The 16,379-nt window shown below is 43.9% G+C and overlaps 1 protein-coding gene across 1 annotated transcript in view; it reads right to left on the minus strand.

Annotated features, from left to right (window-relative positions):
• The window catches only part of COLEC12 (collectin subfamily member 12), a 187,514-nt gene extending 177,985 nt beyond the window's left edge, over positions 1-9,529 (minus strand). The window contains exon 1 of the mRNA XM_025886872.2: positions 9,323-9,529. Coding sequence (XP_025742657.1) covers positions 9,323-9,329 — 7 coding nt within the window. The 5' untranslated portion in view covers positions 9,330-9,529. The remainder of the gene's footprint in view (positions 1-9,322) is intronic.
• Between the last annotated feature and the right edge of the window lie 6,850 nt (positions 9,530-16,379).

Below are 16,379 nucleotides of genomic sequence, written 5' to 3' on the forward strand. Positions count from 1 at the left end.
GGGGGGCGGGTGTAAAATGTTTAACTGCTTCCAAACCAGCTGGTGAAATGCTCTGCTGGGAGCATTCCTGCCAGCTGTTCCCCCGTGAGTTCCCACCACCAACAGCTATTGTAGCAGGACTGGGTGCTGAGGAGAAGAGAAAGTGCCCCTGCGCTCCTGGGGCCAAACACCCTGAGTCTACCGTCACCCTCCACTGGCCAGTGCTGCATGGAGGAGCTTTCATGGAGTTAGCTGTCTGTGGAACTGTGGCCTCCACAGAGCATCACCTGGGTTGCTAAGTATTTTGGACCTGCCCTGGGACACTGCTGTACTGCTCTGGAGGACTTTTCTCCTAAAGCTAGACTGATGTACTGGTAAAGCTTGGGCTCTGGAATTGTAAGACCTGAATTTGAACACCAGTTCAACTTTGGGGCTCGATCCCACAACCTTGAGACCGTGACCCCAGCCAAAATCAAGTGTCAGATGCCCAACTGACTGAGCCACCCACGTGGCCCCAATGCTTGAGTTTCCAAAGACACGAAGCTCCAGTGTGAATTGAGCATATGGGGGAGGTTGACAGCAAGGAAGTTTGGCTAGGAAGGGTAACGTGCAGAGTGGGTTCAATGTGGGCTGTAGCTAACTGGCACTGAAGCATCTGTTTGATTTGAAAAAGATGTATCTTAATGAATTTGAGCTGTAAAAACTGAAGACAGACACTCTTTAATCTTGATTTAACCCTAAGAGCAGAACTGGCACTATCTGCCCTGGCTTCATAGCTTTATAAATATAAAACCTTATGTGGCCCCTTGTATAGTTTGCTTTGCCCTATTGGCATTTCTGGGCCGCAGTTGTTAAGTATTGTGCAAGTGAATGAGCTTAGTGCAGTGTAGCAAAATACCGAGGTTCCAGATAATTTTGATGGGGTAATTAGATCTGCCTTCTGGGCCTCCCCCCTTCCCACCCCAAATGGATCAAGGAATTTGTAGCAATTTAAATACTTCTAGATTATTCTAAATATTACAGAAGATTTATTTCGATTACTCAGGTGCTTTTCAAATTTTATCTTTTGCAACAATGGGATCACTGTTTGGTTCAGTGGTATAAGTTGTTTTTGTTTTTTTTAGTCAATATTACAGACACAAACTGACCCCAATTTCTGGCACAACTTACAAATCTGATGCTTGTAAAAACAGCAGATATTTGCTTTTAGGGTAAAGGGAGATACAATACCTTTTTCCTTCCTTTATAGGCCAACAAAACTGAAGTGATTTTTTTTTTTTTTTGTAGTAGGGGCTAAACCAGATTTCCCCCAAGAGTCAACTTTGACAACTTAAAAAGTAAGAAACAAATATGACCCTCAAAACCTTGATCCCCACATCTACCACTCATGGGTAGCTACAGAGGAGAGGACATGCTTCCCTTTCTTTTATGAGGGACCCCCTCATCCAATAACATTGGTCAGGTTAATAATAAGAAAGTCCAGAGGAAGATGAATCATTACCTCAAATTTTATAAGGGCTCTGGAAGGGCCTCAAATACATGGGTCATTTGTCAAGAAAAACTAATGCTGTCCATTTCTCTGGAGGCATGCAAAAAATAACCGGTCTTTGCTAAACCTCCCCCCCCCCAACAAATAACGGATACATCTGTTTTGTTTTGAAATCACATAACTTTAGGTTATCCAAACAATTATGCCAAAGTAATATAATTAATTACAAATGAGAGACCAACATTGAGCTTAGGAGAGAAAGTTTGAGAAAACTTCGATTTTCTCTCACCTCCCACACTAAAATGTCATACTTTAAGGTTGTGGGGTGCCCAGATGCATCATTTGCCTCTTCAATTACAATTAGAATAATGCAATCTGAAATATGAACTCTAATTCAAGATAATGAATCAGGTTGCATCGTCCCTCCAAAGGAAAATACCCCTGACTTCAAGCAGGTCGCCCTCTCCTCCCATGTCCTCTGGCAACATTCATCTGAACCTCAAATAAGGCACTTTTCACATTTTACCTTAGATTACAGTCGTTTATGCATAAGCCTTACACTGCCCACCAGACTGCAAGCTCCTTGAGGACAGGCTATATATGTACTAAATATTTGAATATGCCTCATTAATGTACTAAATGAATATTTGAATATATTTAATATAAAGGATATTTGAATATATTTAAACACTATATTAAATAAAGAATAAGTGAAAGCTAGTTAGAATTTGGTAGCCCAAAGAAATAATAAAATACAAATATGACAGCTTAATGGGAAATCAACACTAGCAGTGAAATAGACATGATCTCATGTAGTTTTTAAAAAAATATGTATACATACCTCTGTCCTAACAGTTCCTTAGAGGCAAATTTGTTTTATGTTTTGATTCTTTTATGTCATATTTGTACTGGATAAAACTGGACACTGGATTTGAGTTACAAATCTTGAAAATATTATGTCATTATCAATAGGCACCTGAACAATGGTGCTCCAGGAAAATTAGTGCTCATAGGCAAATCAAATGTATTTATAAGTATTAAATCAATATTCTACCACTATCACAAATGAGAAAATTGTATGATTTCATTAGAATTACAAACTAACTATAAACATGGTCCCTGCATTTTCAGTAGGGCTGGTTTTTTGTTTTGTTTTGTTTTACTACGTTACGATGATGACAAGAACACAAGAGCGAGCAGCTGGAGGTGGACCAACATGAACACTGTTGCTATAGACGCACAGCTCCCTCCTATCCCTGAGGTCAGTTTTAACACATTCATAATTTGAAAATTCCTTTCCTTTCAAAACTGAACTCTATTCTTCATGGAATAAACTGTATCACTTGATTAACTTAAATGGTTCATAATTGGCAATTATATTACTGCCTGGAGGAAGCAGCAGGTTACAATTACACAGTATTACAAAAACTAAAATGTCCTGGGGCACCTGGGTGGCTCAGTCGTTAAGCATCTGCCTTCGGCTCAGGTCATGATCCCAGGGTTCTGGGATGGAACCTAACGGGCTCCCTGCTCAGCGGGAGGCCTGCTTCTCCCTCTCCCACTCCCCCCCCCCTTTGACAGATAAGGAAACCAGGCCCCTCAGGGGAGGTTAGGTAATTTGCATATGGCCACCAGGCCCTCTGGTTTCACAGCCCAGACTCCTTGCCACCACACTAAAATTCTCAGGTTCGCAGTGCCTGGGTGCCTCAGTAGTTAAACGTCTGCCTTCGGCTCAGGTCACGGTCCCAGGGTCCTGGGATCGAGCCCCACCATCGGGCTCCCTGCTCAGCGGGAAGCCTGCTTCTCCCTCTCCTACTCCCCCTGCTTGTGTTCCCTCTCTCGCTGTGTCTCTGTCAAATAAATAAAAATAGAAAAATCTTTAAAAAATAAAAATTAAAAAAAATAAAGTTCTCAGGTTCAACTCCTGAGATCACTACGTATGATTACATTTTATGAAATGTTATATTTTAAAGTATGTATTATCAGTTATAAGGGTGGACTATTTTGCCTGTGAATAGTAAGTTGTTATATAAATATCAGCTAGTTTCCTAGCATTTCTATGTCATAAGGAAGTGACTAAGGCCCAAAGCAGTGCAACTACTTTCACAAAAGCCAAGTACAAGTTAGGCAGAATGTCAAATGTCCAATTTCTCAAGCTAGTGACTACGACCTCGTGTGATACTGATTTGTAATCCCAAACCATTCAGGAAGCATAAAGGAGCTATATTTAATATATCCAAGTCCAATAAATTTACTTAATTTTAAAAATTTCTCCCATGTGGAAAAACACATTCCCTTTATATTCTAAAGAGCACTGATTGAATATGCATGATAAATTCAGGGGTTAGCTCTTTGGCATCTTAACTTGGGACTACTAATTTCTGTTTACATTGGCTTTCGCTGCCATATAATTACAAAGGTCCCATAAGCATTCAGCAAGACGTTTTCAAGGTACTATATTGGTTTGGGCTCTTCAAATATCATCCACTTAAACAGAAATCAAATCACGGCTTGATTGAAAGTTACCTCCCTCAAGTTTTGTTGGTGTGGTTAGAAACTGTGTTGTCAGCACTAAAGAATGAAATACTTTCCATGAAGAATGTCTATCCTTCCCTATCCCTTGCTCAAAATGTTTATTACTGTCTTTACTACTACCGCTTTAATTTTTAAAATTTTTTTTTTAACTGATCACCTACTGGTGGTTACAGTCTATTCTCGAAAATGGCACTTCTGACAATGTTCCATTGTCTCCTGGCAAACCTGTCAGCAAGACTGTGGTGTAGAGGCTGCTTTCAGAGTTGCTGGCTTTAGTGGGCCATTCACATTCATTCAATCAGTCATAAGCAAAACCTCCTAAAGATAAACTCTACACACTGCAACGACCCTGGCATCTGCTTTATCTTTGCAAGAGCTTCTGTCTAGAGAGGATCCTCTGTGGCTGGCTGAAGAGCACATCAAATTGATGTGCTTCAGACCTTTGATGCCAGGTTATTATAAGTCTGAGTCCAGATGACAGGACCTTCTCTATGTTGCTCACTTAGTACCTAGTGGAATGCAGCATACAATAGGTACTTAACAAAGATGTGCTGATTGAGTGGAATATTAGGGTTTGGCTAGAAAGGAGTCTAAGCTAGAGGTGTAATATGTGGGTTCTGGAGCCAGACTGCCTGAGTTTGAATACCAGTTTTGTTACTGACTAGCTGGATGCCCTTACAGGTAACTACACCTCTTTGAGCCTAAATTTTCCCATCCGCAAAATGGAGAAAATAAGAACACTTGGCTTGGCAGGTGTTCAATAAATGTTAGCTATTATTAGAGAGAAAAATAATAAGTGGGCACACTAGGTGGCCATCAGTCACACCTAAGTTGTCTGTGAGCATAAATCATGGTTCAGATCAACCTTCTCCGTGGCATTTATCTTCTAACACATGATCCTGTTCCCTGCCTCCAGGCCACAGACAGGAACTCTGGAAGCTGAGAGAGAGTGAGCCCGGGCCTTCAGAATGGCAGAAGATGGAGAGGGCAGAACCAGCCTGGTAGAGCTGACCCCGTGGTGCGGGTAGACTCTCTTCAGAGACGATTACCTCCCAGACCTAGAATGCTGTCCCCCGCCCCGTCTGCCTGATTCTTCCCATTCTGATTCACCTGCTGAAGTTCCAAAGCACCACAGACACACACTGCCAACAGGAAGGCTGCGCTCTGCCACGGCTCTGGGCTTCCTCTCCCAGGACCCCACCCCTCCTTCCAACCATGGGGAGACGTGTGTCAGATTTGCCCCCTGAGAGATTACTCAGATGCTGTGTTCACCCCAGGTGAAATACGCTTTTCTTCTATCACAAAATTTAAATATCTGTTCTTCCCATCTGAAAACTTGTACTTCGAGGGTCATTTAACTTACTTTGGCAGCTGTATCAACTGTTTTTAAAACACTATTTTAAGGAAAATAAGTGTTAATTCAGAAAATTAGGCACCTGGTTTTGCTATAGCTTGACAGCTACCATCTGCCAGCTTCTTCCAGTCACACCATTATCAGTGCATGAGCTGCATGGTTAAGGCAGGGGGGCGGGGGGCAGGGCACAATCTTGAGAAATTATGGAGGAGACCACAGGAAAGATATATACTTTGCAATAATTAAACCTTGGATTAAGAATGTTAAGCATCCCCAAACTAATGACAAGTCAAAAGTACAATCAGATTGCAAATTTACCTTCCAAAGGAAGGGCAGCCCCAATTCCAATCAGTGAAGGAAAAAAGGCCTCAGTTTGTTTCCAGTTCCTTTCATAAAACATGATGCTTTCAATGCAGTCAGCCCTTACACACTTGTTTACAAATCCCAGTTAAGGACAAGAAATCTTAGGGGCGCCTGGGTGGCCCAGTAGTTAAGCATCTGCCTTTGGCTCAGGTCACGGTCCCAGGGTCCTAGGATCGAGCCCTACATCGGGCTCCCTGCTTAGTGGGGAGGTCTGCTTCTCCCTCTCCCACTCCCCCTGCTTGTGTTCCCTCTTTCACTGTGCCTCTCTCTGTCAAATAAATAAAAAATAAAAAAAAACTAAAAGAAAAGGACAAGAAATCTTAGAGACAGTGGTAAAGCAAGGAGTCCATGAGTCCAGAAAAACAACCAGCAGTAGACTGCTTACCAGAGCATTTTTAAAGTATTATTGACAACAGTATTTCAGAAATGTTTATATACAAGCACACAAAAATAAGCAACTGAATACTATGTTTTGATGGCACCAACCTGCTCCCTGTGTTAAATGAGAACAGTGGTCTGGACCTCTGTGGTCCCGTGCGCTGGTGGCTGTTCTTGGCCATCTCTTAGGCCACAACTGCTGCTTTAAAACTCACCAATATTCCCAACTTTCAGAACTAGAAATGTGATTTAATAATGACACACCTCACTCTGGAGGAGTCAGATTCCTTCAAAAAGAATGTGAATATTTATCCAAAACCGTGAGAACTATATGGTACAGTACAGCTAATTGAAAATGAAATCGGAAATTAAAACCAACTTCGTGTTTTAATCAGTTTGGAAGACTGCAAGTATTGCAGGAACAAGGCAAGTAATTTTCTGCTGGAAAATACATAATGATGTCATTATTTTGGTACTTGTGATTCCAGAGATGGAGGAAATAAAACACAGACAAATATTTGCTAAATGCAACAGATAGGTGGCGCTGTGGCTCATGGCAGATAAGGAATTACACTCCAAAAGCCAGGTTTATTACACAGGCCATGTCCCAGGTTGAAACATCAGAATTAGAAAGTCAAATAGGAACCTCATAAAGGTGTCTGACTCGTGAAGAAGCTAAATTTTTGCTTTGGCAAAAAAAAAACTTCTGTAACTTCTAAGATGTCCACTAATTTTCTATTTGTCTAAAAAAATGTTTTAAGTTAATACTTTAAGCATTTGCAAGGCTTGTCTTTGGCCTCTATCATTTAGGGAAATTAAATTCTAATGAAACGTTGGCTTTCTTAAGCATAGTGAGTTAATAACTATGCAACATAATCACAAACCCAAGGAAACTTTGGGGTGGTTACCTAATGGCAAATTGTCAAGATAATTCCACTTGGTAAAGGCGGCTTTCCTCTGGGGGCTAGAAATACACTCTGTGCTTGGCTTCAGAAGGCTTGTGTCCAATTTCTTGGATCCACCCCCTTCCTGGCTGCCACACCAACTGCGGATTAGTTGGCTACTTAGTTGTCTGAGATTTACTTTTCTTCTAGTCTACACCAGAAGTTACCATACCTGGTGTCCTAGCTCTTTCCAAGCAACACAGGGAAACTGGCAAAGCTTGTCTTTAGTGCCTACCACACTCCTGGTTGCCAGTTCCTATTTGTTCTAGACTCAGTTTCCACATCTATACTGTAGGGGTTAAAATACCTACCTCATAGTGTTGTTGAAAGGATTAACTGACAGTGCTTTGGAGAGAGTAGCACAGTGGTTGGCACTTAGTAGATACTATAAAATTATGACTGTCCCCTTCCTTCCCCATTTCACTAAACGGACAAATGACTGTAAATTATATAGCAATAGTTGGTAAGCAAACTTCTTACAGAATATTTCCTTTTAAAAGAGGACTTCAAAGTGAGTAGTCTACCCTGGGATTCACCAGTCCCTTATCACCCCTCCCCCACTGGAACAGAAGGTATGTGGGGCCTTTAGGCAGTGCCTGGATCCCAGAGGGTAAGGAATGAGCCTTCTCCAGGGGGTCTGCAAGCTGGTCCAGAATGCAGAGTAAATCTCACAAAGACATGTTTAGGACTTTCCGGTGTGTCTTCCGTGGCAGATTTGAATAACACTGAAAAATACCCAAACCGCAATAATGGTCATTTACCCAGTCAAAAAGCATAAGATTTTCAGGGCTCAGGAACCCACACGGGAGCTGATGGAGTGAGCAGTTATCTTATCTTTTCCAACAGTTCAAAAACTACTGGCCTCAGGACCAGCAGTGAGAAGATTAACTTCTGGCTAAAATGATGGTTAACTGAGCCCCAAAGTAACGTGTAGCCTGTGAACTCTTTCCTTGCGGAGAGAATCCTTTAATCAGTGCTGGCCGAGGAAAGTGAGTGTTTCCCAAAATGTAAATGAGAGAAGAGAAACTGAGTGGAAAAAGAACACACACCACTGCGTTTCATAACTCCCTGGCCAGAAAAGTGTATCCTATCTTTTGTTTCTCTTGCGGGTAGGCTCACTTTCAGTCCCTGCCCTTCCTAGGGTCCCCTGATGAGAAACCGACACCTTGGAAGGGTAGCTAATTGGTAGGACATTATCGCTCGGGAGAGTTTAGCGAGGACTTCCTTTCAGGGAAACCTAGAGGCGAAAGTTACTTTCCAAGCGTGTGGGGCTCCCCGGGCACCCGCCTCGGACAGCAGGGCAAGGTCTCTGGCGGCTGGAAATGCGGTCACCGCCGTCGGAAGACATTTCGGAACCCAGCCCCCTCACTCAGGCCCGAGTCTTGTGTAAAGACCACGCCAGCCTATCCCCAAACGATTCCCTTTGATGCCTCTGTTGTAATTATTTATCCCACATGTAAATCAGAAGTCTGCTGGCCAATCTCTATGTTTCTCATAAAGCGAAGGCTGCCCCGCAAAGCCCTTCTCCTTGTGATTCCGTTTAAAGGTACGATAACATCTGACACTTCCCTAAACCGGCCTGCAGAGGACACCGCCCCGGAGACGACCAACGGGATGATTTGTGTCACCTCTGAACACACGTGGGCACACCAACTCCACAGGCGGGCACGTGGAAGGGACGCGGAACGGAGAGCAGTTATGTTCCAATCGGTGGGTCTGATGGAGAAAGATGCCAAACGCACTTTCCGAGCCAGCTGAACTCCGCGGGCACCTAATCATTGCCAGATGTGGGGAGGACGCACCGAGAACATCCCCGAGTCCGGGAGGAAACACCCGGCCGGCAGCACATCGACTTCTCTGATGGGGAAACGGCACCAGCCGGGAGGAGAGGACCCCGAACGGAGTGTGGAGCGCCGCAGAGCGGAAAATCGACTGGGGGGAATGAGGATGCCTCCACTCTCCTCGGCATGTTTTTTCAATTAAAAAGTTGAGAACTGGAATCCGTAAACAACGACTTAGGGCTCCAAACTACTTTGCAGCGACACGATGGGGAGGGGATTACTTGCACGCTCCAAAACCCCGAACATCTAGGTCTCCTGCCGTGCCCAACTCCGAGACCGAGGAGCGCCCCACGCGTGCACGCACTAGCCCCGCGCAGCGTCTCCCCTGGCCCTCTGCGCGGAGAAAGTTCGCGCTGGCTTGCACCTCCGCCCCCTCCCGCGCGCCCCGAACCCGCCCTGCCGGCCCGGAGCCCCGCGTAGCCCGCCGCCGCCGCCCTACCTTTCATGGTGACCGAGGAGACGCACCGCCAGCCAGGGAGCTCCGCGCCGCCAAGGAAGTTCGCGCTGAACAGCCGGTCACTGCGCGCCCATGGCAGCCGCGCCGCGCGTCGGCCGTCTGCGCTCGAGCCCTCCCTCTTCGCCTCCGCCGCCGGCCCGCGCTCCCCGCTCCGCGCTCTGTGCCGCGGGGCTGCCGCGCGCGCCGCTCACCCCGGGCGGGAGGCGCCGCTCCCGCCAGCGCCCCTCCCCCTGGCCCGCCGGGGCGCGCGGGCCGCCGCGCCCACGCCCCCTCGCGCCCTTCCGCGCCCGCCCCGCCCTCGGGCCCGCGCTCGCCCCTGCCCAGTAGCTCTCTCGCCCAGCCTCTCCTCCACGCGGTGGCTCGCCCCGGGGCTCCCTTTGCCTCGTCGGACCCGCGGCGGAACGAAGTCGGAAGAAAGCGCCTCCCGGGCGGTCAAATGTTCACCCTTGGTGTGCGCGAAAGGTGCTGTTGCTGGGCTTGTTTCTAGACCCCAGACTATCTAGAGCGTGGGATGAGAGAGTTGGGGAGCAACAGTGTCACGGGGGTGGCGGAGTAAGCTTGTCCCTTCCCCAAACGTCTCTGGGGGCATGGAGGATTAGAAGATTAAACCAAACAGAGAAATGTTCTCGGGATTCAAAGTTTCCAGGTGCGCCCGGAGAAAAGCGGGGCGCGGGCGAGCGCGCTCACTGTCACCCGGCTAGAGCTCTTGCTAAATCCGAAATTACCATGAGATGCTCTCCCTACAGAACTCAGAGCAGGATTACAACTCTTGGACCTCCAAAAAAGACAGATATCAAAAACTCCACTACACTCCCCTTGGTTGGAAGAAGTCATCCTTCTACCCACCACCCTTGAAATTGATCTGAAATTGATCATGTTGAAGGAGGCTGGACTATTGAGTGGCTTCTTAGGAAGTTCCTTTCATTGTGGCCCATAACGTCCCAGTGTGGGGTTTTGGTTTTTTTTTTTTTCCTTTTAGAAACTCCTCATCAGACCCATTTGTTGCTTTATTGCTTTAAAACATAAACTAAGTGGTGAGTGGAGCTGTGGAGAGGGAGGTGCAGAGCGACTTCTTCCACAACGATGAAATGAAAAATTACCATGTGCTTACTAGCACCAAAAGCAATAACAATTCTGCCTGGGCGGTGGTTGCAGCTTTTCAGATTTCCTGTCCTGAGGATTTGGTAGCATGGTGTAAACAACCCACTGATTCATTCTAAACAGGGAATTCTGCTCTAGAAAAAGGTAATGCCCAGAAAGGAATACATTCTAAAATATTTTAGACTCCATTCCAGAAGCTTTCTTCTTTTGAACATCAGGGAGAAACTTGTACGTGACTAGCAAAGAAAATACAAAAAACAGCACTTTTTATTTCACTTTAGGGGTTGATTAAACTACAGGGTCCCTGGGGACTTGCTCCAGCTTTCACTAAGGTAATTGCCTTGTCTTGCAGGGCAGGTGAGGGTTGCTAAAGGGAGCCCAGATTATGGATTCTCAACCCAGAACTTACCGATGCTGGCGTAGAGTAAATCCATCAGTTTCTTTGCGTAGTAATTTCTCCAACTGAAAAATGGAGAGGATTTTGGCTCCAATATTTGAGTTAAAAAATCATTTTAAAAACATAAATTATAGCTATGACACCAAAAATACAGTAAAAGCAAATATATATTGGATTTCATTAAAATTTAAAACTTGAGCATCAAAGGACATTATCAACAGTGTGAAAAGACAACCCACAGAATGGGAGAAAATATTTGTAAATCATATATCTTGTAAGGGATTAATATCCAGAATATATAAAAAAATGCCTACAACTCAACAACAAAAAACAACTCAGTTCAAAAATGGGCAAAGGACTCAGACATTCTCCGAAGATTTACAAATGGCCAATAAGCATATGAAAAGATGTTCAACATCTTTAATCACTAGGGAAATGCAAATCAAAACTACAATGAGATTCCACTTCATACCCATTAGGAAGACTATTATAAAAAATAAAAATGTTTTTTAAAAAGCAGAAAACAACAAATGTTGGCAAGGATGTGAAGAAATCAGAACCTTGTGCATTGATGGTAGGAATGTAAAATGATGCAACCACTATGGAAAACAACATGGTGCTTTCTCAAAAAAATGAAACATAGAATTATCATATGATCTAACAATACTACTTCTGGATATATGCCCAAAAGAACCAGAAGCAGGGATTCAAATAGATATTTGTACACACGTGTTCACAGCAACATTATTCACATTGGCCAAAAGGTAGAAGCGATCCCCATCAATGGATGAATGGATAAACAAAATGTGGTATATACTAACAATGGAGTATTATTCAGCCCTAAAAAAGGAAGGAAATTCTGCCACATGCTATAGCATGAATGAACCTGAGGGCATTATGCTAAGTGAAAAAAATCACAAAAAGACAAATACTGTATGACTCCACTTTTATGAGTTGCCTAGAGTAGTCAAATTCATAAAGACAGGAAATAGAATGGTGCTTGGCAGGGGTTGGGAGGAAGAGAGAATGGGGAGTTAGTGTTTAATTGTTAAGAGTTTTAGGTTTGCAAGGTGAAGAGTTCTAGAGATGGGTGGTGGTAATTGTTGGGTGATAATGTGAATGCACTTAATGCCACTGAACTGCACATTTAAAAATGGTTAGGATGGTAAGTTTTATGTGTATTTTACCACACATTTTCTATTTTTCTATTTTGTTAGAAAAATTTCTAACAAAAAATTATGAGGTCCTAAAGAAAATTCCACAAAACCCAAAACCTATGATGTTTGTTATAATGAACCAGATTTGCAGACCTGTGATGAAAAAGCAGGCTTGGCAATTCTTTAGAGGACAGTTTTAAGGAGGGCTCTTGGATGATCGCCTCCTTTAGCACAGAGTGGATGGAGCCCCTTGGGTACAACACATAGGCCCCCTGCCCGCCACCTCCTCTGAATGTCACTCTGGAGGGTTCACAAGATGAAGGTTGTAGACACATGCAGATCATGAGCTGACAAAGATTTCTCTGGTCAAGATCTGTGAGAGAAGTTCAGGATTGAACTGGGGCTCGAGAGGAGAAGGGAAGGGTACAGGGAGGAGGGAGGATGGTGTGGTTGGAAAGGACTGAATCATACCGGTGAAGAGGCTTTGATGGGCTACCAGGCCCCCAGGTCATGCTCAAGCCTCCCCACCTCCAGCAGCAACAAGTGTGCCCTGCATTTACATTATAAACCTGGAGAAGGCATCATATCATATTTTATTTAATTTTTAAAGATTTTTTTTTTTTTATTTGACAGAGAGAGACAGCGAGAGAGGGAACACAAGCAGGGGGAGTGAGAGAGGGAGAAGCAGGCTTCCCACGGAGCAGGGAGCCCGATGTGGGGCTTGATGTGGGGCTCGATCCCAGGACCCTGGGATCATGACCTGAGCCAAAGGCAGACGCTTAACGACTGAGCCACCCAGACACCCCAGGCATCGTATCATCTAATCCTCAGGCCAACCTTGTGCTAAGTATCTACTTTTTACTAATGACAAAGCCCTATCACGCTTGCCTTCTCTCTTTCCCTTAGCCCTTCTCACCAAGCTCTGCTTCCACCTTCAGAACTTACCTCACACATCTCCAGTTCTTCCCATCTCCCAGGTAAAGACCACTATACCAATCTGGAATTCAGCAAGAACCCCCCAGGTGGCCTCCCCATGCCCCCTGTTGCTTCTCTGCTCCAGGCTCCAACACACAGCAGCCAGAGAGGCAAGGAGGACAGAAAAGAGCTGGGAAACTCTACCGTTTCCCCAGCTTAGTCCCTTTAGAGAGTTTTCAGGCCATGATATGAGAATGGGGAACCCAGGCTGAGCCCAATGGGCTCCTTGAGTGAGGGAGAAGCTGAGAGGGTAGGGAGACCAAGGCAGGACAGAACATTGGAGGGGAAGGAGTGGCAGGCAATTTGTGCTGGCATCACTCCAATACCTTGATCTCTGACCGTCTCTGTTTCTTCTCTGGTGGGCAGCCAGTACCCTCCAGCAACTGTCAGCGCTACCATCACCTCCCATTTGCCCGCTCATTTCTCTTCTCTCCTTATGCAGCCCCTTTTGTTCCATTTCAGCCAAGCTATTTGGTGTCTCCCCAAGCATCAAGTGCTTATTCCACTTATGAAGCTTTGAGCCTAGCATTCCACCTCCCAAAACACCCTCCTTTCTCCATTGTATAAGCACACTTCTTTGTGTCCACTTTAAAAACACAACTCTCCATTTAGAAATGAGCCCCTTCATCCAGGAAGGAAGACCTACATGATTACTAATAACTGGCACTGTGCTACACACTGCAGACAATGCAAATTAGGGCCAGCCAGTCCCCCAATCCGGGAAGCTGGTAGGTGGGACAAGGCATTCCAGAAAGGAGCCACAGTAAAGACAGAAAGTGGGAGATGGCCAATGTCATGAAAGATACAGAAAAAAGGCCATAGAAGGAAATAAGGTAGCATGGAAAGCTGGACGCTGAATATTAACTGAGATTCAAATGAGCATGAAAATTTTTCTTTCCCTCCAGACAAGTGGGTCGAACAATGGCATCTGGGAACCACCTATATCAGAATCACTCAGGGGTGTTTTTATAAAGTGGAGATGGTTGGGCTTCACCTCATACTCCTGAATCAGAACCTTTCAGGAAGAAGCTTGGGGTAATTCCATATTCTAGCACTCCCCAGCTGATTTTTGTGCTCACTGAAGCTGGAGAATCATCATGGTAGACTATGAGCTTCTTTAGAGGAAGACCATGACTTCATCTTTGTTAACAACAGCTTCTAGCAATTAAAAATCCAGTGAAAGATTGAATAAATGGAAAAGGGATTAGTAATGGAAGAAGATGCCCCAAAAATGCAGAGCAGGGAAAGCAAAATGTATGGAACATCCCTTAGGATAGCCTTCTGTGGACGATGCATGCTCTGAAAACCAAGCCTTTGAGTATGACAGGAGAATAAGCTTATTTTTTGAGAAGAATATTGACTTCTACAGTTTGTTCTTCTGAGTCACTTCATATTCTCTCCCATACTTGATAAAGAATAGACTTTGTTTTGCCAGACTAGCCATTGTGCTGTTGAGCAAGTCCACGAAAATGTTAGGATCCCATAAAGAAACTAATGGTGCTCTATGGACACCAGGTGCTCGGTCTCCATTCTCTGAGATGTGATTATCCTTGAGATCTGCATGAAAAGTTTTTTTTTTTTTTTATAAAGAAATAGCTTTTAAAGACTTTAAAGTCTTTAAAAGCTTAGGTTTCTGTCAGTGAGTATTTCTGTTTCTTTAGTGTTTAAACAAACAGCATTTTGAAAGAGGGCTCTGATTGAGAGCTGCTTACCCTGTTTGTCCAAAAAAACACTATTTTTATTCCATTTGATGTTTCACAGTTCAAAGTTCAGTCTGAAATTGTTCCTCTAGCCCACTACAAGCCACTGTGATTCTCAGGATGGTATTGGAGCCTCTTTTTAAGTTCAGTGAAGAGGGAAGGGCCCAAGAAAACAGAAATGTGGCCCTTGAGTCTCAGTGCAGACCAGGGTGCATCTGGAGGTAAACAGCAATTCCCTCATCATGACCTGAGAGCTTCCAGGTGGATGACCAGTAGGTCTGTTCCAACTCTGAAATGTTGGTGATTGCTCTCCTATCAGGCTTCAGACATATTACACCTGGACATTTCAGATCGGCCTATGTAAAATAAAATAGAAGTTTATTTTTGCTTTTAATGTGTGTCTTTTACAGTGACATAGATGAGAGGGATTTACTTTGGTTTCATGTTTCATTTGACTTTGTCATTCATTTGCTCTGGAGATGAAGTATGTTGATGTGAGCAAAGTCACCCTCTGGTGACCAGTGGAATTGGACTCTAAGGCCCGTTCTGTGAGAGGTGTCTGTCTGAGGGAGGGCAGGCCTCTGACTTTTCTACGTCTAAGGATTCTCACTGTAAAAGGATGGATTTTAGACTAGGTCATTTCCAATGTCCCTTTTGGCTCAAAAGCTCTAACATGAAATACATATAAACACTATTGAATACAGAATAAACACATAGAAAATGTGAAAATTGGAAATTCAGATGCATTTTGGATACATATATTTGAAGATATATATATATATATATCTTCAAAATATGTCTGAATTTTCAACTTTCACATTGATCAGCTACAAATATATATAAATATATATAAAAATCAGTGATCACTTATGTATATGTACATATATGTACACACACACATACACATTTGTAGCTGATCACTTTTTGAAATATTGGATTACCTCAGAGGTACATCTTTGTCCATTTATTCACACTGGTATTCCCAGTGCATAGTCAGCATTCAGTAAATGTCTGTTGAATCAATAAATGAATGAGTATTCAAATGCACCTGAAAAAGATGCAAAAGCTAGAGGAGCTAATTTATCTTTCATCAATTTTCACCTAACTTTAAAGTGAGCCCCTTCTGGGGCGCCTGGGTGGCTCAGTCAGTTGGGCATCTGCCTTCAGCTCAGGTCATGAGCTCAGGGTCCTTGGACCCAGCCCCGTGTAGGGCTCCCTGCTCAGTGGGGAGCCTGTTTCTCCCTCCCTTTCTGCCCCTCCCTACGCCCCGCTTGTGTACTCTCTCTCAAGTAAATAAACAAAATCTTTTAAAAAAATAAAGTGAGCCCCTTCTTTAGAGTATTAGCAATAGCCATAGCTGACATTTATTAAGAGCTTTCTATGTTCTAGACCCTGTGTTTAGCCCTTGATACACATTACTGTATCTTATTTATCAGATTCAGAAAATACTTGACACTTAGGGAAATCACTTAATTTGAATATCAATTTCCTCCTATAAGAAGTGAGGATAGTATCTTTCTTGCAATATTTTTCAAGGAATTAGAGATAATGTTTTAAAATACTTCATGTAGGGGCGCATGGGTGGTTCAGTCAGTTAAGCATCTGACTTTTTTTTTTAAACATTTTATTTATTTATTTAACACACACAGAGAGAGAGAGAGAGAGAGAGAGAGAGAGAAAGAGACAGAACAAGCAGGGGGAATGGCAGG

This window comes from Callorhinus ursinus, unplaced genomic scaffold, assembly GCF_003265705.2.
Source record: "Callorhinus ursinus isolate GAN/ISIS: 27379988/994484 unplaced genomic scaffold, GSC_fseal_2.0 scaffold11, whole genome shotgun sequence".
In the NCBI taxonomy this organism is placed as follows: domain Eukaryota; kingdom Metazoa; phylum Chordata; class Mammalia; order Carnivora; family Otariidae; genus Callorhinus; species Callorhinus ursinus.